The sequence below is a fragment of the Bos taurus genome, chromosome 21, assembly GCF_002263795.3.
Source record: "Bos taurus isolate L1 Dominette 01449 registration number 42190680 breed Hereford chromosome 21, ARS-UCD2.0, whole genome shotgun sequence".
NCBI lineage: Eukaryota > Metazoa > Chordata > Mammalia > Artiodactyla > Bovidae > Bos > Bos taurus.
In genome coordinates, this window is record NC_037348.1 from 69,174,790 (window position 1) to 69,196,826 (window position 22,037).

The 22,037-nt window shown below is 65.7% G+C and overlaps 1 protein-coding gene and 1 long non-coding RNA gene across 8 annotated transcripts in view; one reads left to right on the forward strand and one right to left on the reverse strand.

The window, feature by feature from the left end:
* The window catches only part of INF2 (inverted formin 2), a 28,512-nt gene extending 8,294 nt beyond the window's left edge, over positions 1-20,218 (forward strand). For 2 of the 7 annotated variants that reach the window (XM_059879391.1, XM_059879390.1), the window contains exons 2-21: positions 4,158-4,557; positions 5,718-5,833; positions 5,909-6,068; positions 6,515-6,548; positions 7,327-7,468; positions 8,262-8,403; positions 8,566-9,282; positions 9,702-9,847; positions 9,924-9,985; positions 10,585-10,687; positions 10,783-10,868; positions 11,387-11,487; positions 12,431-12,501; positions 12,598-12,705; positions 13,029-13,099; positions 13,755-13,875; positions 14,378-14,542; positions 14,650-14,752; positions 14,876-15,037; positions 15,687-20,218. In XM_059879391.1, the coding sequence (XP_059735374.1) occupies positions 4,167-4,557; positions 5,718-5,833; positions 5,909-6,068; positions 6,515-6,548; positions 7,327-7,468; positions 8,262-8,403; positions 8,566-9,282; positions 9,702-9,847; positions 9,924-9,985; positions 10,585-10,687; positions 10,783-10,868; positions 11,387-11,487; positions 12,431-12,501; positions 12,598-12,705; positions 13,029-13,099; positions 13,755-13,875; positions 14,378-14,542; positions 14,650-14,752; positions 14,876-15,037; positions 15,687-16,483 (3,798 nt within the window). In that variant the 5' untranslated portion in view covers positions 4,158-4,166 and the 3' untranslated portion in view covers positions 16,484-20,218. Of the gene's footprint in view, positions 1-1,205; positions 1,416-4,157; positions 4,558-5,717; positions 5,834-5,908; positions 6,069-6,514; positions 6,549-7,326; positions 7,469-8,261; positions 8,404-8,565; positions 9,283-9,701; positions 9,848-9,923; positions 9,986-10,584; positions 10,688-10,782; positions 10,869-11,386; positions 11,488-12,430; positions 12,502-12,597; positions 12,706-13,028; positions 13,100-13,754; positions 13,876-14,377; positions 14,543-14,649; positions 14,753-14,875; positions 15,038-15,686 lie in introns of those variants that run through there. The other 5 variants (XM_059879392.1, XM_059879393.1, XM_024982197.2 and 2 more) reach the window with 5 other exon arrangements.
* LOC104975460 (uncharacterized) lies at positions 19,785-21,919 on the reverse strand. Its single transcript, XR_814326.2, has 2 exons — positions 21,855-21,919; positions 19,785-21,089 (listed from the first exon to the last, which is right to left on the reverse strand). It is a non-coding gene; the product is annotated as an uncharacterized lncRNA (long non-coding RNA).
* Positions 21,920-22,037: the final 118 nt, after the last annotated feature.

Here is a 22,037-nt window from a genome sequence, read left to right on the forward strand (position 1 = left end):
GCAGCAGCCAGGGAATCACCGCCGTGTGGTTACTGTATACATAGAACGCTACCTACACACCCTTGACTATGTAACACGTATTACTATGTTAAACTATTTTCTGTGTACAGGAAGCTGCTTTACAGGACGGGGCTTCCCGGGTCCTGATGGGGGCAGCAGGGCTGGGAGAGCTGGACGGCTGAGGGAGATGAGGGCCCCCACGCGGTGGCTGGGCGATGTCCTGTCCTGTCCAACTTTCTCTGCTTTGTCCTCACTGGGAAGCGAGGACAAAGCCCAGGAAGCTGTGGGTTACTGATGAAGCCTGTGCCGTCGGGGGATGTCCCAGGGCCGTCGCAGGGCTTCCGGGGCTGTCGCTAGAGATAGGGGTCTGATGTCCTGCAGGTCTGGCCCACAGGGAGCGGGCCGCGTCCTGGGCCGCTTCCTGTGGGGGTGCTGGGTGTTCTGGTCTGGTGGCTGCAGCTGTGGGTCAGGGCTCTGTATGTGGTCTGCTGAGGTCCATTTACGTACTCACTCTTTATCCTGAAAAGTGGTGGGAATGTTTCTAGGAGGATGTCCTTGGCCTCGGGCCTGACCAGGTGGACCCTGGATGAGGCTGGCAACCTGGTAGGCATCAGAGGGAGAAAACTCACCCACCTCAGCCTCTGGGTCCCTAGCTGAGCTCACGCTCCCAGCTGGATGCCCCGTGCTCACTGGGCCGTGTGGGACGCGGCCAGTGGAGCCCTTTGCATCCTCTGACTGGCTCAGTGCCTGTGTGTGGAGGGGGTTGCGGACAGCCAGGGCAGCTCGGCTGCAGGACACAGGGCCTAGGGTCAGGCGGATGGTGGGCAGACCGGGCTGGTCACCAGCGGTGCTTCCCCTCCCCTCAGACCCAGGGGCTCCCCTATGGGGTTCTTTCGGGGCACTGAACCGGTGGCCCTGGGAATTAGGGGTGTGTGGGGAAACCTGGGCGGCACCGGAGGGGCAGCTCTGGTGGCCGGGTGGCCTCTGGGAGCTTGTTTCTCCACGTCAGGGGACTCCTGGGGCTCTTGGCTGGAGACACACTTGGACGCCAGAGTGCTGGCCTGGGAGAGTTCTGCTGTGTCCGCCCAGCCTGTGCCAGGCAGCCGGGGCCTCGGGCCAGGGGAGGCGGGGGCAGGAAGGGAGGGTCAGCTCTGGGTGCTCCTTAAGCAGCGGCACCCACGGCCGGTGGCAGTGTGTGCGGAGATCTGTCTGTCCGCTGGGCTCTTCACGGTGCTGGTGGGAGTGCCCCTCCCCCACACCACGAGGCTGCCCCAGAGGGGCAGCTGGGCGCATCGAGGGGCAACTGGGCGAGTCGGTGGGCAGCAGTGATGAGAAGCCAGGGGAGTGCGGGGGGCGGCCCCAGGCAGGGCCCAGCCTGGGTGGGCAGAGGCAGCCGGAAGGTCCTGCGTGTCTGGGTGAGTGCCTGGGGGCCTGGAGGGTGGGTTAAACCTTGCAGCCGTGGGGCGGGCCAGGTCCAGCACAGGGCCGGGGCCGCAGGGGCCCCTGGGGGAGGGCTGAAGGACACCCCGCATGCCCCCACCCCCACCCCCCCAGCTGCTGCAGCAGCCTGACCTGAGGCTTGGCCAGGGTCTGCTGAGAGGGCTGGAGCTGGGAGCACAGTGGTCAATGTCCCCCGCACCCCCGCCGCCCCAGCCAGTCTGCCTCCTGGGAGGACCCAGGGGTCCTGCAGGGCAGGGGGAAGGATAAGGGATGGGGGTCCCCCTGCAGACAGAGGAGGGGCTGCTCAACTGCCAGGAGGCCCCCAGGGGTAGGGGGAGGCTCTGGAAACTCAGGTGTTGCCAAAATCTTGACTCCCTGTCCACCAATGCCAAACAGAAGAAATGCAGAAACAGAGTTTGGTGGAGAGAAAGGGGCAGGCTCACTATTTGCCAGGCAAGAGGGAAACACTAGGCCAGTGCCTCAGAAGCGCTGCCCCTCTCTCGGGACGGGGGAGGCTTCATGACCTCGTAAAGGCCTTGCCTTTTTTTTTCTTTTCCTTTTCCTTTTCCTTTTCTTTTGCAAAGTTTCAAAATGGTCACAGCTGACATCAGGCAACTCAGCTGACATCACCAAGTCTGGTGTCCCTGAAGTTATCAACTCCTGATCGTCTTTTTGAAATGTAGAATGCTACACGTGTGGGGCTTCCCTGGTGGCTCAGTGATAAAGAATCCACCTGCCAAGGCAGGAGACCAGGGTTCAGTCCCTGGGTTGGGAATATCCCTTGGAGAAAAAAATGGCAACCTACTCTAGTATCCTTGCCTGGAGAATTCCATGGACAGAGGAGCATGGCGGGCTACAGTCCATGGGATCGCAAAGAGTCAGACACGCCGGAGCGACTAAAGCAACAGCAGCAAGTGAGGGTGGGGAGGATAAGGCCCGACACAGAGTACAGTTCGCCTGAAGTCAGAGAGTGATTAGCTCTGCTGAGGACAGGTCTACCTACGGGTGTTTGTTAGTGGCAACAGTTAAAGAATAACTAAGATTTTTAAACTCTTTTCGGCCTGTTTACGCTTTTTCCCCAGCCTGTTCACTGATTTCTTATTCTCCTTGTCTATCAGGAAAGTCTTATTTCTATCTAAGAAAAGCCTCACGTCTATTTTGCTGCTGCAGATTCCCCACTGCTAGCTCATCCCTCCGTATCAATGGAGGAAGGGAAACAGGCATCGTTCCCGTCGAACTGAGGGCAAAGCTTCAGTTCTGCTCCCGTTTGACAAACATCAGCTGCCTGGCCCAGCGGCCGGGCCGTCTCCTAATTCACAGGGGAGGACACCCAAGACCCTCACCCAGGGTGGGAGGGGCCTCCAGGAGTGACCAGCAAGTGCTGGGGACCCCGGGCCCTGCCGGGCAGCCGCACCTGGGCCCTTAGCCCCTTCAGCCTGTCTCCCGCATGACCCCAGCTGGCCTCCGGGGTCTCCCCCGTAACTGGCCAGAGCCAGCAGCCTTTAGGGTGATGCCACAGTGGGTGCCAGCCTCTCAAGGGCCCCAGGCCACCTTCTGGGGGCCAGCCTCGCTCTACCATTTCCATCTCTGGGACTCTGGGCACGTGCGTGACCCTACTTCCCTGGATGCCGCTTCCAGTTCCCTCCTGTGAAGTGGGGGGTGTACCGTGCCCCCCTCCGGGTGGTGGGAGGTCAGAAGTCACAGTGGGCAGTGCCAGCCTGAGGCCCCCCGGATGAGGTGCGGTGGTGTCGCCGTGCCCTGCCCCTCGGGCCTCCAGCCCAGGAGCTCCACGCTGCCCCGCTCACACGCTAAATACAAGACCATACATGGTCACAGAAGAGCCTGGGCTACCTCTGACCCTCTGGGCCAGTCCCAGGGCTCGGGTGGGGGCCCACATCACAGCCCTGGGCCCCAGGAGAGGGGCTCAACCAGTCATAGTGATGACAGAGACTCCCCGCCTGTCCCACTCTTCTGTTCTGAGAAGGGAATGTTTGGGAATGTCCTGACCTGGGCCACCCCCCACCCTCTGGGGGATGTTCTCTGGGCCGCGATCAGACTTCCTGTAGCTGAATCCAGGTCAGTGTCCGAGAGCCCCGGGCCTGGGGGACGCTGGTTCCTGCCCCCTGCACGCTGACTGACAAAGTGAGGCCCGCAGAAGCTGGGGCCTGGCAAGGCTGCTCCCCAAAGGTCCCTGGTTGCGCCTGGAATCGAGTGGGCCTTGCACATGACCCTGGAGCCAGCCACATTCCTGGTGCCGTGGGCAGTCTGGAAATGCCCCGGGTGTGGAATTGTCCCCGCCCACCCTATTATCCCCATCTGAGCCTGTCCACTGGGCAGGGGAGCACCCTGGGGCCCAGGTGAAGGAGCCCCAGAGACACCATTTCTGCTGCCTGAGCACCACGAGGTCAGTGGCCTTCCTGCCAGTGAGGCCTCCTGGGGTCTTGGTGCCTACCGTGAGGGCAGGGGTGTGGCCTCCTTGGTTGCTATGACGACCGAGACGGGATGGGTGTAAGAGGTGCTTGGCACAGGGGACGCCTGTGGGGAGGAGGCCTGGCGGGATGAGGGATCGCCAGCACGGCGGGTCCCCAGGGCGTCAGCAGGCGAGTCCTCGGTCGGCAGGTGGAGACACCGGGCAGGGGACACTGCCTGCCCCCGCCTCGCTGGGCCGCGGATGCCCTGTAGGCCCCGGGCTCACAGCCGTCTCCTCCCGCCCGCAGTTGAGCAAGATGTCGGTGAAGGAGGGCGCGCAGCGCAAGTGGGCGGCGCTGAAGGAGAAGCTGGGGCCGCAGGACTCGGACCCCACGGAGGCCAACCTGGAGAGCGCCGAGCCCGAGCTCTGCATCCGGCTGCTGCAGGTGCCCTCCGTGGTCAACTACTCGGGGCTGCGCAAGCGGCTGGAGGGCAGCGACGGTGGCTGGATGGTGCAGTTCCTGGAGCAGAGTGGCCTGGATCTGCTGCTGGAGGCCCTGGCGCGCCTGTCGGGCCGCGGCGTCGCTCGTATCGCCGACGCCCTGCTGCAGCTCACGTGCGTCAGCTGCGTGCGCGCCGTCATGAACTCCCAGGAGGGCATCCAGTACATTCTCAGCAACCAGGCCTACGTGCGCCAGCTCTCCCTGGGTGAGGCCCGCGCGCGCGTGCGCGTGCAGGGTGGGCCTGGCCAGGGGCAGGGGGTAGGGCTTCCTGGAGGAGGGGCCAGTTTCCCCGCCCGCCCACTCTGAAGCCGGGACACTGCAACGTGATCCTTTGCCCGCTCCGCTCTGTGACTTCCCCTGCGTTTCCGCCTGGTGCTAGTCCAGGCTTTGCCGCAGCCTGAGGTTTCTCTGGCCTTGAGGGCCCCGTCCACACCGTGGCAATCGGAGTCACCTGGATCAGAAACACATGTCCATCTGAGGGGGCCCCCCTCCACTCTGCCTGGTTCCAAGCTCCTCGGCCTCAGCCGGGGCTCAGCTCCTCAGGTCTGGTCCCCCGCTGGCATCATTCTCCACCCCCACCCCCACCTCTGCACTGGCCTCCTGGGGGCGCCTCCTCCCCCACTCAGGCTGCGGTGCCCACGTCAGTCCTGCTCACTCTCTGAGCTCAGGCTCACTGTCAACCTCTTTTAGGGAGTCTCCCCAGGCTGTGGCCAGACTTAGTCCCCAACCTGGGGGAGACCCCAGGTGGCCTTTGGTGGTCAGTGGTCACTGCATGCTCCGCCCGCAAGACTGTGCTGCCCCCACTGATGCATGGGGCTCCAGGGCAGGCAGGGCGCATGTGGGCGAGTGAACCAGAGAACACCCGGCCCAGGCCCGGCCGTTGGCGTCTGCAGAGTCCTTTGTGCCTTAGTCTCAGCAGGGTCAGCCAGGAGACACCCCCAGAGCTTCCCCAGCTCCAGGAATGTGGTGGGAGGCAGGGGCGCCCGGGGACAAGGAGGCTTCGTGGGCTGTCGGTCATAAACACGGTTGCTCTAAGTTTGGAGAAAACATGGGCTCAGTGCTGCGAGGGGTACCGGTGTGGGCCTTGGGCCAAGAGCCCCCAGTTTAGACCTGAGGGCCGTCGGGATTAGAACCCCAGTGACTGGGGTTGCACCTGCCTCCACACCCCTTCCGGGGGCCCTGGGGGCAGCCAGCATGTCCAGAGACCAGTGCCTGATGTGGGCAGTGGGCCCTGGTCTCTGCCAGCCCAGCAGGTTGGCAGCTGTAGGGTGGGAGCCTGGGCCGGGAAGCGGGTGCAGGCAGGGGGAGGGCAGGACCAGGAGGAGGGGGCCCCAAGCCCCTCTGAGAGGCCCCTTCCCCCGGCAGCTCTGGACACGTCCAACATGATGGTCAAGAAGCAGGTGTTTGAGCTGCTGGCCGCCCTGTGCATCTACTCGCCAGAGGGCCATGCGCTGACCCTGGACGCCCTGGACCATTACAAGGTGAGCCACGTGTGGCGGGGGCTGGGCCAGAGCCCGGGGGCACGCTGACCCCTGCCTGCCCCCGCTACCCTGCAGACAGTGTGCGGCCAGCAGTACCGCTTCAGCGTCATCATGAGTGAGCTCTCAGACAGCGACAACGTGCCCTACGTGGCCACCCTGCTCAGCGTGGTCAACGCCATCATCCTCGGCCCCGAGGACGTCCGCGCCCGCGCCCAGCTGCGCAGCGAGTTCATCGGTAACCTTGACCTCCGCGCCAGGCCCTGGCTACCCGGCCTGTGCTGCCCGCTTCTGGGGCGATGCCCCTCGCCCCTCTCCAGGGCCCCGGGGCAGGCTCTGCTTGGGCCTGGGAAGCCTCCTGCCCTCCTGCACCCTTCAGAGGACACAGGGCCTCAGGACCTCTGGATGGTAGTGCTGGAGGGATCCCGGTGCAAGGCTGCCGCGTGGAGGGAGGCGGGCACGCTGGCTGACATCCAGGCCTGGCCCTGCTGCTGTGGCGTGCCTGTTCCCCGGGCACCATGCGTGTCCAGTGTGGTCTTCCCAGAGCCCCGTGCCTCCAGCAACCCGGGGAGCGGGCTCCCCTCCTGATCCACAAGCTGGCACTGTGGGTGGTGGGGCTGAGCCCAGGGAAAGGGTCGAGGGGAAAGTGTTCCACGTGCCCGTGATCCGCTTGTCCCTTCCCAGGGCTGCAGCTGCTGGACGTCCTGACGCGGCTGCGGTGAGTCCCCACGCACCTCCCCCCGGCTCCCAGTTAACACCTCCAGGTGGGCGGGGAGGGGGGCTTCCCGGAGTAGCCCCGACAGGCCCACCCATCCTGGGGCCAGGCCCAGGGAGGACCCAGCCTGCCATCCCTAACTGCACAGGCCATTCTGCGGAATTTCCCCCAGCGGCCAGCAGCTGCCCCAGAACCAGGGTCCCCGGGTTTAATACAGGATGCCCGGTTAAACTGGAGTGTAGCCAGACTGTCAGTGTGTGTCCCAGATGTCGCGTGGGACACTCTCTGTTTATCAGTCAACCTTTAAAGAAGCCCGTGAGGCTAAGAACCCTATCCTGGTCCTAACCAGGACCGCACTCCTCCCAGGGGAGAGGGCGCGGGGCCACCCCGTGAGGAGGCTCCCAGCTGACGTGACTGGTGCTGAATTGGCCTTAGTGGAGAGAGGCCTGCTGGATGTGAGGACCGGTCAGGGCTGGCTTCGGTGGGCACAGCACCCCAGCTCAGGCCAGCGCCTTGGTGCTCCCCTGCCCTCCGCCCCACGCCCCATGCAGCGTGGCTGTGCCGTCTCTACATGCAGGTGTGAGAACTCACGCTTCCTGTCCCAAGGGGCGTGGAGCTGACCGGAGAAGCCCACCCGACAGACCACAGCGTCCCCCGCCCCTGCTGTGGGAACCACAGGCCCTGCTCAGGGTGGTCTGCATGTCTGTCCAGGGAGGGGCAGCTGGCGTGGGGGGGCAGCCAGCTGAACTCTGGCCCCCGCCCTCCCCCACCCCTACCCCAGAGACCTGGAGGATGGGGACCTGCTGATCCAGCTCGAGGCCTTCAGGGAGGCCAGGGCCGAGGACGAGGAGGAGCTGCTGCGGGCCTTCGGCGGCATCGACATCAACAGCCACCAGGAGGTCTTCTCCGCACTCTTCCACAAGGTGCACGCGGCGGGCAGCGCCTCCCAGGACTCGGGGGTCGGGGGGGCCAGGGCTCCGAGGAGCCGCATGTCCTGCCCCGCTCACACCCCACCCTGCTGGGCCTCAGGCAGCTCCAGAGCCACACCCCGAGCCAACCCGGGTAGGGGACTGGAGAGGCGGAGCCTGGGGCGGGGACCCAGCAGGACAGGGTGGCTGCGTGGTCCTGGGCCTAGCAGCCCGGCCGCTGTGGGGTGGTCCGAGGGGACGCTGGGACGAGTGAGAGGCTGAGACGGAGCTGAGCTCCAGTCCAGCCCAGGCCCCGTCTTCCTTGAACCCGGCAGCTCTCAGCCAGGGGCCGGGGTCTGCAGAGGCCGTCCAAAAACAGCTGGAGACATTGGGCTGTCACCCTGGGCAGGGGCGCTTCCAGTGGGCGGGGACCAGGGAACCGCTAACACCCCACACGCTGTCCCCCGGCCCTGGTGTCACCAGCGCGCCCATCGGGGAGCCCTAACTCAGGCTCGTTACCGGGGCTCCCCTTGTAGCTCAGTAGGTAAAGACTCCACCTGCAATGCAGAAGACTTGGGTTCAATTCCTGGGTGAGGAAGATACCCTGGAGAAGGGCATGGCAACCCGCTCCAGTATTCTTGCCTGGGAAATGCCCGTGGACGGAGGAGCCTGGCAGGGCCTACAGTCCATGGGGTTGCAGGGTTGGGCACGACCGAGCGACTCCACCACCACCACCTGGGGCGCAGGGACCCTGGCGGGGAGGCCTGCGGGTGAGGCCCACCGACCCGCACTCCTTGCCCACCCCCAGGTGAGCTGCTCCCCCGCGTCTGCCCACCTGCTGTCTGTGCTGCAGGGCCTCCTGCACCTGGAGCCCAGCCTGCGCTCCAGCCAGCTGCTCTGGGAGGCCCTGGAGAGCCTGGTGAACCGGGCGGTGCTCCTGGCCACGGACGGTGAGCCGGCGGGGCTGGGGGAGGAGCACCGAGCCCGCAGCCCCAGCCTGCGTCCCCCTCCCCGAGCCCAGCCTGGTGGGCAGACAGGGCTCTCGGCCTGCGGGTGGAGGAGGCCATACTTGGCCCCTGACCGCATCCTAAGCCCGGATGTCCCCACCCCAGGCCAGGAGTGCACCCTGGAGGAGATGGTTGAACGCCTCCTGTCCATCAAGGGCCGGCCCCACCCCCGCTCCCTGGACAAGGCCCACAAGAGCACCCAGGCCGACTTTGGCCAAAGCCAAAGGGGCAGCTCCCCGCAAAACTCTGGCACCCCGACGGCAGACCTGGGGGGCCAGCAGCCAGCGGCGGCCCTCGGCAGCCCTCCCGTCGCCAGCGTCCAGGGCGAGCGTGGGCCGGCACCGCAGCCAACAGCCCCGGAGCCGCTGGAGCGCCCCCCGCCCCCACCGGCGCCCCCGCTCCCTGGCCCCACAACCGCGCCCCGGCCGCCGCCCCCTCCCCCACCTCCCCCTCCCCCGCCGCCGCCCCCGCCCCCGCCCCTGCCGGGTATGAGGGCTGCATTCCCCTCGCCCCCGCCGCCCCCGCCACCCCCACTGCCTAACTCTGTTAGAACCATACCGCCCCCACCGCCCCTCCCGGGCCTGGGGGGCCCGCCCCCACCTCCCCCACCTCCCCTCCCGGGCCTGGGGGGCCCGCCCCCGCCGCCACCCCTGCCCGGGGTCTCTGGGCCCCCTACCGCGGGCAGCGTGGAGGAGATCATCGTGGCCCAGGTGGACGGCGGCCTGGGCTCGGCCTGGGTACCCCGCCACCGGCGCGTGAACCCTCCCACCCTGCGCATGAAGAAGCTGAACTGGCAGAAGTTGCCATCCAGTGTGGCCCGCGGTGAGGCCCGGCCCCCACGGCTTTCCTCCTGGAGCAGGGGGCGGGGACAGGTCAGGGGTCGCCCCTCAGGCCCCTGTGCTCCCACACGCCCCCTGGAGGGTGGCAGGTCTCTGCTGCTGGGGCCCTGCACTGCGTGGGCCCAGGGGCTGGGCGTGCTGATGCGAGAGAAGGTCAAAGCCATGGGTGGCTAGAGGCCAGGTCACCGGCCAGCCTGGACACGGGGCCCTGGGCACCCGCACGCACGCACACGACATGGCATCAGCTGGAGGGCTTCTTTGGGCATTTATCAAGTGCCTGCTGTATGCTTGCCCTGGGCCGGGCCCTAGGCAGGGCACTCCTGCCAGCCCTCTAGGCCTGCACCAGCTGCCTCTGGACTTGGGGGTCAGGTGTGAGCCTGATTGGAGCCCCCTCACCCACAGAGGGCAGCTCCATGTGGGCAACGTTGAGCAGCCCCGACACCGAGGTGGTGGAGCCCGACTTCTCCAGCATCGAGCGGCTCTTCTCCTTTCCCACGGCCAAACCCAAGGAGCAGGCCGTGGCCCCGGCCAGGAAGGAGCCCAAGGAGGTAGGGATGGGGCCCGGGCTCAGACAGGGCTCCGTGGCCGCCCTCCAGGTACTGACGGGCTGGGGCTGTTTTACAGATCACTTTTCTGGACTCCAAGAAGAGCCTGAACCTCAACATCTTCCTGAAGCAGTTTAAATGGTGAGCATCCAGGATCTCGATGCCTGGATAAGAAGCCCAGCCTCTGCCTTGGCCCATCTTGGGCTCAGCAGTGCCCTCTGCAGGCCGCCCTGGGAAGTGCACACCCCATCCCTGGGACTGCAGTCAGTCAGATAATAGCAGCAAAAGATTTCTGCTGGGGGCCCTGAAGACCATCAGTCCAGCCTCCCTAGGGAATATGAGACCCAAAGAGTGGCAGGGATCCTCTAAAGCCACAGACGGATGGTGGCAGCGGCAGGCCAAGGACCTGGCCCTGCCTCCCTGCCCTGAGTGCTTCCTAGCGGCAGGTGCCCTGCCCGGGAGCTCACTGGGTACCGCTGAGCCTTTACCCTGTGTCCTGAGCAGCCCCCTGGAAGGAGGCAGGGGGCGCTCGGGCAGCTGGGGAGTGCGTCATTCAGCCGTGACCTGGGCAGGTGGCCTGCCTTCTCTGTGCCCTGAGACTCCCTAGGTGGAGGGAGAAAGCCTGCTGTGACCGGCGTGGGGCTGTGGGCCCAGGGCCATCCCAGGCAGGCAGGGTCCCAGGAGGCTGAGGACCATGGCTCGTGCCGTCCTCGGCCACCCCCACCCTCTTGCCCCTCCAGCTCCAACGAGGAGGTCACCGCCATGATCCGGGCTGGGGACAGCACCAAGTTTGACGTGGAGGTCCTCAAGCAGCTCCTCAAGCTTCTTCCGGAGAAGCACGAGGTGAGTAAGCGGGGCGACAGGTGAGCCCGGGCCCCTCCATGCAGAGCTGCTCCTGTGAGCGGGCTGCAGCGAGCACACGTGGGTGCCTCCCGCAGATCGAGAACCTGCGCTCCTTCACGGAGGATCAGGCCAGGCTCGCCAGCGCCGACCAGTTCTACCTCCTCCTGCTGAACATCCCCTGGTCAGCTGGTAGCCCCCGGGATGGGCAGGGGTCGAGGGCGGCAGCTGGGCCTGGGCCCGGAGCAGACGGCAGGGCTGTGCAGACCCCTCCCTGGGGTTCCATGAAGGGTGGGGGCCGACATCTCTGATGCAGCCCCCAGCCTCGGGGCCCTCTAAGGGGCCCTGTGGGGTCCAGCCCTTCCTCCAGGCCAGGGACGTCGTGGGGGTGGGTGGTGGGCAGAGCTCCGTGGCCTCCTGCAGGCCGGCCCAGGCCCTCCTGTGTGATCCCTCTGCTCTAGGAGGGGACTGTCCCACAGAGGGCGACTGCCCTTGTCCTCGGCACCTGGGGGCTTGTCCAAAGTGCTCTTGCTGAGCCCTCCCGGTCCTGCCAGATCCCATCTGGGGCCTGGCCCGGGAATGTGCATGTTAAACCAGGCCAGGCCATGAGACCCCCGGCAGCTCCGAGCTGAGAGGACCCTGCGGGTCCCAGGCAGGTGGATGGGGGCCACTGGAGCCTGAACTCCTGCTCTGCCGCCCCAGCTACCAGCTTCGGATCGAGTGCATGCTGCTGTGTGAGGGCACGGCCGTCGTGCTGGACATGGTGCGGCCTAAGGCCCAGCTGCTGCTCGCCGCCTGTGAGAGTGAGTGCAGATGCGGGGCTGGGCGGGCTGGCCCTGGACAGCGCCTGTGGGTGCTGAGTTTCCCCTCCCCACAGACCACCGCCCGGTACTGAGGGCCATGCCATGCATGCACAGTCACGTGTGCACACGCCATGTGGGCACGCACACACACACCCATACACGTGCCCACACACATGTTCCCACACATATATATGTGCACGTACGCACACGTGCATGTGCTCAGAAACACCCACACGCGCTCACATATGTGCACATGCACACGCTCTTGCACACATGCAGACACGTGCATGCACACTCACAGGTGCACACATGCACACATACATGCAGACATGTGTATACATGTGCCATCACACACAGGTGCCCACATGCATGTACACGTGTGCATACACTCTCACGCGTGCACGTGCTCTTGGACACATGCAGACATCTGTGCGTGCACATGCTCTTGGTACACATGTGCACACTCGCACGCATGCACACATGCATGCACACACATACATGCAGGTATGTACATGCATGTGCTCTCACACATCCACAGGTGCACACATGCATGCACATGCTTTCACACACATGCACACACATATCACTTTCCCTGAGCGAGGAGCCGGGGAGTCACCACAGCCACGTGGCAGGGACATGGACGGGATGGACCGCTGAGGCATAACCCGGTTCTGCTGGGCCTGCATTCAGGGATGATGTCCCTGTCACCTCGACCACAGAGCCGAGAGCCAAGGTGGCCGCAGGTTCCAGAAGGTCCCCTCAGCGTCCTCACCCACAGAACGGGCACTGGGGTTCAGGGAGCACTGCTGGCGGCACGCCCCAAGCTTCCTGGGGTCAGGGCTCCACTGCCCTGCCCCTCCCTCACGCCCCATGCCCCTGTCCCACCCTGGGCGGAGCCTGGGGGCCAGGCCAAGGGGAGGCATGAAGGGACCTTGCCCCGCAGGCCTGCTCACCAGTCACCGGCTGCCCGTCTTCTGCCAGCTGATCCTGAAAATCGGGAACTTCCTCAACTACGTGAGTGGACGGCACCCAGCCCACCCCTGCTCCCAGACCCCCGACCCCCACCCCTCCACCAGCCCAAGGGACTCCCTCCCTGCCCTCCCCTCACAGGGCAGCCACACTGGGGATGCTGATGGCTTCAAGATAAGCACGCTGCTGAAGCTCACGGAGACCAAGTCCCAGCAGAGCCGGGTCACACTGCTGCACCACGTGCTGGAGGTACCAGTGGCGGGGGCGGGGTGCCTCCTGAGTGCAGCACACAGGTCCAGAGGCCCCGGGGGCCCCACCCAGCCCCCCAGGTCTCCCCTTTGCAGCACTGTCCCGCCCTGCAGCCCGCACCCACTCTGACCAGCCCCCGTCCCGCCCCAACCCTGGGACAGCAAAACCGTGAGAATTGCAGTCAGGCCCAAGGGAAGCCCTGGAGGCTCAAGGTGCCAGGGGTTTCCCCGAGGGACGTGGACCAGAGCTGCCGAGGGTGGGGCCTGCATGGCGGCCTTGGGTGTGTCGCCTCAGTGGGCCTCACTGGACACGTCGTGCTGCAGGAAGTGGAGGAGAGCCACCCCGACCTCCTGCAGCTACCCCAGGACCTGGAGCTGCCCGCCCGAGCTGCAGGGTAGGTGCCTCCCCTCCCCTGCCCACTCCCTGGCCGGTGCAGCTGGGCTCAACTGGGCTGCTCCCGTGCTGGGGCCCCACCCTGGGCCCCAGATCTGCTGCCTGACAGTCTCCCCTTTGGCACAGGGCCTTGTGTCCACTGTGGCCTGTCCCTGCACAGCCTAGAGGGACCGGGAGTGACCCAGCCACGGTCACACCAGGGGCTGGTCCGGCACGGCCCCCTCACGAGGCTGACTTTCATGACATGTCCATGCTGCCCCCACTGTACAGTCAGGGGAGCTGAGGCCCCAGGAAGTAGGATCAGGTCTGTGGGATCACATAGCCCAGGGGCGGCTCTGAGGGCAGGGTCCACACTCAGCACTGGCTGGCCCGGCTCCATGCCACCATGGAAGGTTCTCCGGTCCTGGGGAGGCTGAGCCTTGCAGAGAGTCAGGCAAGGAGGGCAGGCTGAGCCGTCGGGGTCACTGTCCTGACACCGCCAGCCCAGCACCTTCTCAGGTGGGCGTTTGACCCCACACTGCTCAGCCCACCCTAGAGCTCTGACATGCCTCTGGCAGCCAGTGTGCTGTCGGGGGCCACTGTCCCTGAGGGTGTGCTGTTCGGGGGCCCCGCTGTCCTAGCAAGGCTGGACAGCAGCTTTTGACTGGCGCCTTCAGGATCAACCTGGATGCCATCCACTCGGAGTCCAGCACTAACCTGAAGAAGCTCCTGGAGATGGAGCGGAAAGTGTCCTCCTCCGTCCCGGAGGTGCAGGAGCAGTACTCGCACCGCCTCCAGGCAAGTGCTCCAGCCTTTCCAGGGCTGGAGTGTCTGCCGGGCCTGGGGTCTACCGTAAAGTGGGAGCGCGAGCAGGGCGGGTGAGCCTGGGGAGGAGAGAGCTAGAGCGAGGGCCCCTGCAGGAGAACAGCCCCTGCTCCTGGCCCCCAGGCGGTTTCCGCAGCTGAGGGGTCTCGCCTGACGTTGGGCTGAAGGGCTCAGCCCCCTGGCCCTCAGAGCCCTGGCGACCGCTGCCTGCAGAGCCTAAGCTAGTGGCCGTCCTGCTGTGGCCGCACCTAGCGCTCCAGAGGCTCCAGAGCAGGCATCTCCTGTGACAGTGGGTGGGACCCTGGCCCCGCCCTAGCCCCGCCCCGGCCAGGCCCCGCCCCCGGCCCACCCCTGACCCTTCGCAGGCCCTGACCCCTCCCACCGCAGGCCCCTGCCCCTCCCACCACAGCCCCGGCCCCGCCCCCTTGCCCCCCAGGCCGTGACCCCCCCCTCCCCACGTCTCCCCTCTACACAGGCCAGCATCACAGACTCGCAGGCTCTGGAGGAGGTGTTCCAGGCCATCGAGCAGAAGCAGCTGGAGCTGGCTAGTTACCTGTGTGAGGACACCCAGCAGCTATCCCTGGAGGACACGCTCAGCACCATGAAGACCTTCCGGGATCTCTTCCTCCGTGCCCTGAAGGTGGGTGGGAGGATGTGTGGTGGGCTTGCAGTCCCCGCTGTCCCCGAGCAGGGCAGGTGGAATGGGGTGCCGGAGGCCTGGGGTCACGGGCTGCGTCCGTCCCGCAGGAGAACAAGGATCGGAAGGAGCAGGCAGCCAAGGCTGAGAGGAGGAAGCAGCAGCTGGCAGAGGAGGAGGCCCGCAGGCCGCGGGGCGAGGGTGGCAAGGCCGGTGAGCTGGGCAGCGGGCGGCTGGGGACCACCCAGTCTGGGCTGTGGCCTTTCCTCCCTCCTCGAGAGTTGAGGGGCTCTGGGGACGCTGGGCAGTGTCCCTGATGGTCTCTGGGCTCCTCAGCCAGGAGGGGAGGCGGGAAGCAAGAAGAGGTGTGTGTCATCGACGCCCTGCTGGCTGACATCAGGAAGGGCTTCCAGCTGCGTAAGACGGCCCGCGGCCGAGGGGACGCAGAGGCGGCCAGCAGGGCAGCCGCCACCGACCCCCCGAGGAACAAGGCACCTGGTGAGACCCTCCACCCCCTCTCTCACCCTTCCCTTCCCACCATCCCTGCAGCCTAGTGCCTCCCTTCCTCCAGGAAGCCCTCCTTGCAGCCTAGTGCCTCCCTTCCTCCAGGAAGCCCTCCTTGATTGCACAGGAGAGCCTGCCCCTCTTCCCTGTTGCCCTGAGATAAGGGACACCTCAGTCCCATGATCCTTGCACACATCTCTGCTGCAGCAGAGGGTTCCCTGGTTGCTGTGACAGCCATTCATCCGGCCCCCAGGCAGGCAGGAGAGCTGGGCCAATGAGCTCGTTGACATATGCCCTGGGGCTCAGAGGAGCTCTGAGGTGGCTGGGGGAGGCGGGACGAGGCCTTGGGGTGGGACCCTCCACTCCTGGGCAGGTTGCCTTGGGGGTTCAGGGGGAAGGGGTGACATATGTGATCGCCATGGGCCCAGTGTGCCTTGATCCCCCACGCTGGGTACAGACTGTGGAATCCAGGGCTCAGGCCTGCCCCGTGGGAACCCACTCAACCACCAGGGAAGGCTTCCCAGGGAGGGGGCTTCACAGGACAGGCAGTATTGACTTGGGACATCCTGAGCAGGGCCCTGGGGGTTGGGTTCACTCAGGGGGTGGGGCCTGTGCCCTCCACTGACCAGTAGTTCATCCACAGCCGCCACCAGGGACCCCGTGGGAGGTGCCAGCCCCCCCACCTCTGAGCCTGGTCTGGATGCTGCAGCCGCCAGGGAGCCCCAGGGCTGGGACCTCGCGGATGCCGTTCCCACCAGCCGCCAGCCCACTGGAGACTCATCAGAGACGGGTGGCCCTGGGGCCCTGGAGAGGCGTTCTTCCTGGTACACAGATGCCAGCGATTTCCTGCCCACGGAGGACCCCCAGGGCCCCCAACCCCCTGCAGGGGCTTGGCCAGTGGTACTGGGAGACGCTCAAGCCCTGAAGCCCCTCGACTTCAGTGACCAGCCCCCCAAAGCCATGGATCTGAGCCCAGACGCTGAGGAGCCCCCGGCCACACTGGGTGCCCGCCAGGCTGAGGCCAGCAGTGCAGATGAGGGCCTGGAGGACGCAGCTGCCCACTGCCACCGCGCCGGCCTCCCCGCTGCAGGCCCTGATGAGGATGGGGACGGGGAGCTCACAGCCCCAGACTCTGCGCTGGACACCTCCCTGGACAGGTCCTTCTCCGAGGATGCCGTGACTGACTCGTCGGGGTCCAGCACCCTCCCCAGGGCTCAGGGCCGGACGTCAAAGGGCACAGGCAAACGGAGGAAGAAGCGCTCCTCCAGGAACCAGGAAGGTAACTCAGGTCCTGTCCCTCCCCACCCTGCGGAGCAGGGATGCCGGGCGGGCGAGTCAACGGGGCTGTGTCCCTCCCCACCCTTCGGAGCAGGGGGGCTGGGGGCATCGACACATGGTCCGAGCTCATCCATCCCACGCCGGGGCCTGGACCTCCCCTGAGGCCAGCCGCTGCCCCCGAGAGTGGGCGATTCCCCGCCCCTCCGGACCTGCCGCAGAGGAGACAGCAGTGTCTCTGCACTGGGAGGGCCCCGCCCGGCGGCTGCGCCCCTAACCCACACTATCTCTGCCTGGTGATGCCAGCCCCAGCCGGGCACGGCGGGGGGCCTGGGGCGCGGCTGCACTTCGACTCGGCATCCATGTGGCCCCAGCCCCGACTCTTAAGTCCAGGGTCGCTCGTGAGGGACGAGCTGTTGAACGTGTCTCTTTTATTTGGAAGCAGAGGTTGCCCCCGACCCTGACGATAATAAAACAAAAAGGCTCTGTGTGATCCAGTGAGGTAGGTACCCGCCTGGCGCTCAGCACTAACTGGCGGCAGGGCCAGGCCTGCGCCAGCTCTCCTCAACACTAATCACTTCCCCCAGCCCTCCCCGGGACCCTCCTGGCATCCGGCTTCCCCTCCTGCCCTCTCAGAGCCTTGCTTAGCTGCCTTTTCGTCTCTTCCTGGGGCAGATGGGGCCTCCGCTGCCTGCAGACGGGTGAACGGGGCTCCAGGGCCCTGAGGGTGGGAGCGAGGCCCTCCTGCCTGAGCGGCTGGCTCACTCCCGCCCCCAGGGCCTCCCCTTTCTCCGGGTCTCTCCTCAGGGCACCCTCCTCTGGCCCTGGTGCAAGCCACACGCATCCCCAGGGAGCCAGAGAGGGATAGGCAGGCTGCCCGCCCCTGCAGAGGTGCTCAGGTCTCTTTTCTAGGGGGGAGGAGACCTAGGGACGGGTCTGTAGGTGACTCCCTGGTGATGGGCTCCGGGCCTCCCAGGACCCCTGAAAGTGGGCGGGCCAGTTGGGGTCTTTGACAAGGCTCACAGGTGTGACCAGAGCAACAGGCCTGGGTCCTCGCCGAACACCGGCCTGGGCTGTGGACCATGATCGGATGTGGGGACTGGGAGCCCTGCTGGGTCCGGAGCTGCATGAGGGCAGCCCTGGTTCTCCACGCACCTCCTGCCCGCTGGACTTGAGGCGAGGTCCAGCAGGTGCTGGAGGCTGGGGCAGGGGTGTGGTCCGGGGCAGCTCTGGCCGCCAGGCACAGCCTTTCCCTCTGCTCCAGGGGTCGCCCCTGGGGGGTTGCCAGCTGGGCTCTCTGCTCTGACACACCTGCCTTCACTTTACAGGAGCCCTGCACAGCCCTTGGGGCCAGGATCTGGCCTTGCAGCCCCAGCTGCTGGCCCTGGGTGTGGGGGACCTTGGGGGGTGCCTCTGTGGGTTTGGGGACCGCAGCCACATGTGACCGCTGTCTGGTGAAGATCACTGAGCCTAGTGTGGGGTCTGAGCTCCCTCGAGCTCCCCCCGCCAGCCCCTCGTCCCCGGGTTAGGAGGGAGGGAGGGCCGCTCCTCTTTGTCTCCCTGCTTTTTGTTTGGAAAAAAACTTCAAGTTGAAGGAAATTTTGTAAGGAGGTCCCAGTGAACACCATCTACTCTTCACCTTGAAATTTCAAAAACATGCAAAATATAGGAAAACCACTAACATCTGCTTCCTTCTCCACCCACACCCCCTCCCCACGCACTTCACAGACCAGTTTGAGTCGTCAGGACACGCCACCCCTGGGCTCGTCCCTGGTCCCCAGGTCAGGGCCGTTCCCCACCACATACCTGGATGGCGAGCCAGCCTCCCCTGCAACCTCAGGGCGGCCCCGCGTCTCCGTCTGCCCGTTGTGGCCGTTGCTTTGCTTTTCTGGACCGAGGTCCTACTGGGACCGCACACCCAGTCACCCCCGTCTTGTGTCACGCTGAAGACACAAGTCACTTTGGGGGCATCCTGTTCTTCCCCCGCCGGGTCCAGATTGCGTTGGGGGCAGGACCCACACCCAGTGACAGAAGTCCTCCCCAGAGCACCGCAGGAGAGGCTCACGGGCCCGTCTGCCCCGTGCTCAGCGGCACGGACACCAGTTGAGAGGTCAGCTGGCGGTTTCGGTGGACCCTCTGCTGCCCGAGTGTGGCTTTCACTCTGGGATGAGTGAGCAGCCAGTGGGCGAGGCCAGGGGTGGCTCTCAGTCTGCACTTTGGTTTCTGTCCTGTCCTTCCTCCCACGAGCTTCCCTGCTGCCCTCGCCCTGGTGGGCAGTGTCGGGGGCGGGTGGTCTGTGCCCACGGTGCAGTGCTCCCATGCCCACGGGATGAGTGGCCTTAGGCCGCCTCCTCGGGTCCTTTCTTAAGGACAGCCGCACCCCCTCCATCTGCCCACCCCCGCCGGCTGGGCCCTGCCTGCCGGCTCCTCATGGGGCAGGGCCCCAGCGGGAGTGACCGACCATCTGCTTCTGCCCCGGTTGTTCTCGTCTGTCTCTTCTGAGCACTGATGCCCACCCCCCACGAGCTGCCTGGGTCCGTGGGGGCCAGGAGAGCAGGGCCTTTGGGGGAAACAGCCAGGCAAGGGTCCCTGGACTCGAGAGCGTGGAGGGCGCTGGGTGCACACAGGAGCAGGAATTGGGGGCCGGGGGTGCTGGTGCCCTGAGGATGGAGCAGAAAGAGTGCAGGAGGCCCCCACTGAGGGGCTGGTGGGGAAGTGGCCGAGTGAGCCCCAGGGAGAGCCGGCGATAGTGAGCCGGAGAGTGTGGCCGGGGTGGGACTCGGAAACAGGACACCACGGAGACCACGCCCGTCCGTCCGTCTCAGGCGAGAAGCATGCCTGGCGACCCCGGGCCCGATGGGTGGACGGGAGCCAGCCTGCTGGGGGTCAGCTGGCACCTGCCACCTGAGGGCGCCTCGCTGCTCCAGAGAAAGGGCCTCTGGGGTGGGCACCGTGCCGCGGCCCCCAGCCAGGCCGCTCTGACCACGTTCTCTCCTCTCCCCACAGGCCTCAGGCCCAGGTCCAGAGCCAAGTGAGGAGCCACGGCAGGGCTGCCGGGCGAGCTGCTGGGCGGGGCCCCGGGCCAGGCTGGGCCAGCCCCCGGGAAGCCCAGAGTCCGTGCCTTACCTGGCCTCACCGCGGCCTCTCGGAGCCTCGGGCTGTTGAGGCCAGGACCCCCTGGCGCCCCCCTGGCCTGCCTGCACGCTCCTGCCCTCGTGGTCTGCTTTCTAAATGCCGCAGCCTAGCCCTGACCCACACCGCATGCACCACGGCCCCCACCCGGCCACCTGGAGGGGGCGGGTCCAGTGGCTGCGTCCGGGGCGCCCTGAGCTTGTGACCTGGCTCCCAGATTCCCCTGGGGACAGGCCCTCACAGACCTCCCCACCGAAGCGGCGGAGCCAGGGAGGACCGGAGCCCCCGCTCCACAGCTCTGCCCCCAACTCACTCAGTTGGGCTGAAGCAGTCATTTTTAACTGAAATGGGATGATTTGTGGGTTTCTACTGTTTTGTGTGGCCGAGCTGGGGACAAGTAGGTGGGTGAGGGGACCCAGGGCCTTCGGGTAGAGGCAGGCTGTCTGGCCGTGCACAGGAGAGCCAAGGCCCCTCTACTCAGAAGAGGGAAACCCCCATGGAGTTGGCACCCCCGCCATACACCTCCAGCCCTGAGGTGGGGAGGGGGCTGCCCTTGGGGTCCCTTCATCAACAAGACACCCGGCCTACACCTGCTGCCCCTTCCTCCAGGCCCCACTGGGCTGAGGGGAGGCCAGGATCCAGGCCGAGGGGCCAGAGGGGCTGCCATCTCCTCACTGACCCTGTGGGCCCCTTGCACTGCCCCCACCCTGTGTGTGTGTGCTACCAAGACTGGAGAAACTTTGGGCAATAAAGAACAAGGCTAGCCCAGCAGGGACTATGATGTGTTTACAACTCATGGGTGAATGTGGTGTGACCACAATGGCTGTGATGATGTGGGTGGATGGACAGATGATGGACAGATGGGTGGATGGATGGACAGATGGATGGATGATGGATGGGTGGATGGATGACGGACAGATGGGTGGGTGGATGGATGATGGACAGATGGGTGGGTGGATGAATGGATGTGTGGACAGGTGGGTAGAGGAAGGGAGGAATAGACAGGTGGATGGATGGGTGGGGGGCTGCATTGGCAGGAAGGTGGATGGAGGGATGGAGGGGCCTCGCTGCCCCCACAGAGCACCTGGGAGAGCGGCAGGGCGAACGGCAAGCAGACGCCAGCGCCGTGGTGAGACGAGCATAGCCCCATGGGGCCGTAACTTACACGCGTAAACGTTGCCTGTTGTAAGTGTGTGTAATGCAGCTGCCTTTCCAGCAGATTCACAAGGCTGTGCAGTCGTCACGGTGTACTTTTGGAACACTTCCGTCCTCCCCCTGAAGCTCCTGCGTTCCCCCTTCCCACGGCCCCGGCAGCCGCTGCACTGCCTTCTGTTGCTATGGGTTGACCTTCCATGGACATTTCACTTGAGCGGAATCGGACAGCACGTGGCCTCCTGTGACGGGCTCACCTCCCCTGGCGTGACTTGGAGACAGCTGTGCTGTGTGCGCTGTGGAGTGTGTCAGGACGCCATTCCTTCGTGTGGCTGAGTGGCGTTCTGGTGGATGGACACACCACATTCTGTCCGTCCATTCTCCTGTCCGTGGACACTCGGGCAGTCTCCGTGCAAGGCTCTGTGAGCCATGCCGCTGTGAAAGTCTGTGTTCTGCATGTCCATCTTCATTGCTCAGGGACAGATTCCTAGGACAAGAATGGCTGCGTCACATGCCAAGTTTTATATTCAACTTCCTAAGAACCCGCCAAACTCTGTTCCAAAGCGTCTGCACCGGCGCTCATTCCCGCCCTGTCTCAGGTTCAGAGGCGTGTGTCCTGGGGCGTCGTGTGCGCTGTGCAGTGAGGTCACAGGGAGCCCTGTGCTGCCCCGGCTTTGGGGACAGGCCTGCCGCCTACAGGGCTTCTGCTGGGGAGCGTTCTAATTCGGGCTGGGCCGTGTGACTGGCCGGGCCCCAGCTGCCCGCCTGGACAGGGCTGTTTATAGAAAAGCCCAACTTCCCCCACCCGCAGGCATGCTGGCTATTTATAGACCAGGGCCTGGGGGAGAGGGTGCCTCAGCCAGCACCTGGCTCTGGAGCCTGTCTGAACCCCCATGGCACTCCCCTGGTCCCCCCAGGCCTCCATCTCACACCTGCTGGCCTGGAGCCCCGGGGTCTCCCCAGGGCAGGGCTCGGGGTGGCAGCCCCCGCACGGGTCCTTCAGCACCAGTGACGGACGGGGAAGCACCCCACTGCCTCCCCGCTAAAGGTGACGTCAGCGAAGCCCTCTCCAGGCTCCCGGTGGGCATCCTGAGACAAAGAGGAGACCCCCACCCCTCCTGCCCCGCCCACCCTCGGTCCCGCCCACCACAGTCCCGCCCCTCAGCAGGGACACAGCCCACCTCCCATTCCCGCATTCCCGAAACCCTGCGCCCCCTGCCGTGCCTCCGGTAGGACCCCGCGGCTCACCCACCTTCAGCCTCTGCAGCCTTGCACGCAGCCCGCCTGCAGCTATTCCAGAGGATTCCCAGAGCGGGTGGCCCGGGGGTGGGGGGACAGGAGCATTGCCCATCCTGTCACCGTCACCGAGGGAGGCCTGGCACCCGACCTGTAACCCGTGGTGTCCCCGTGTGAGAGAAGAGGGAGTCGGACACAG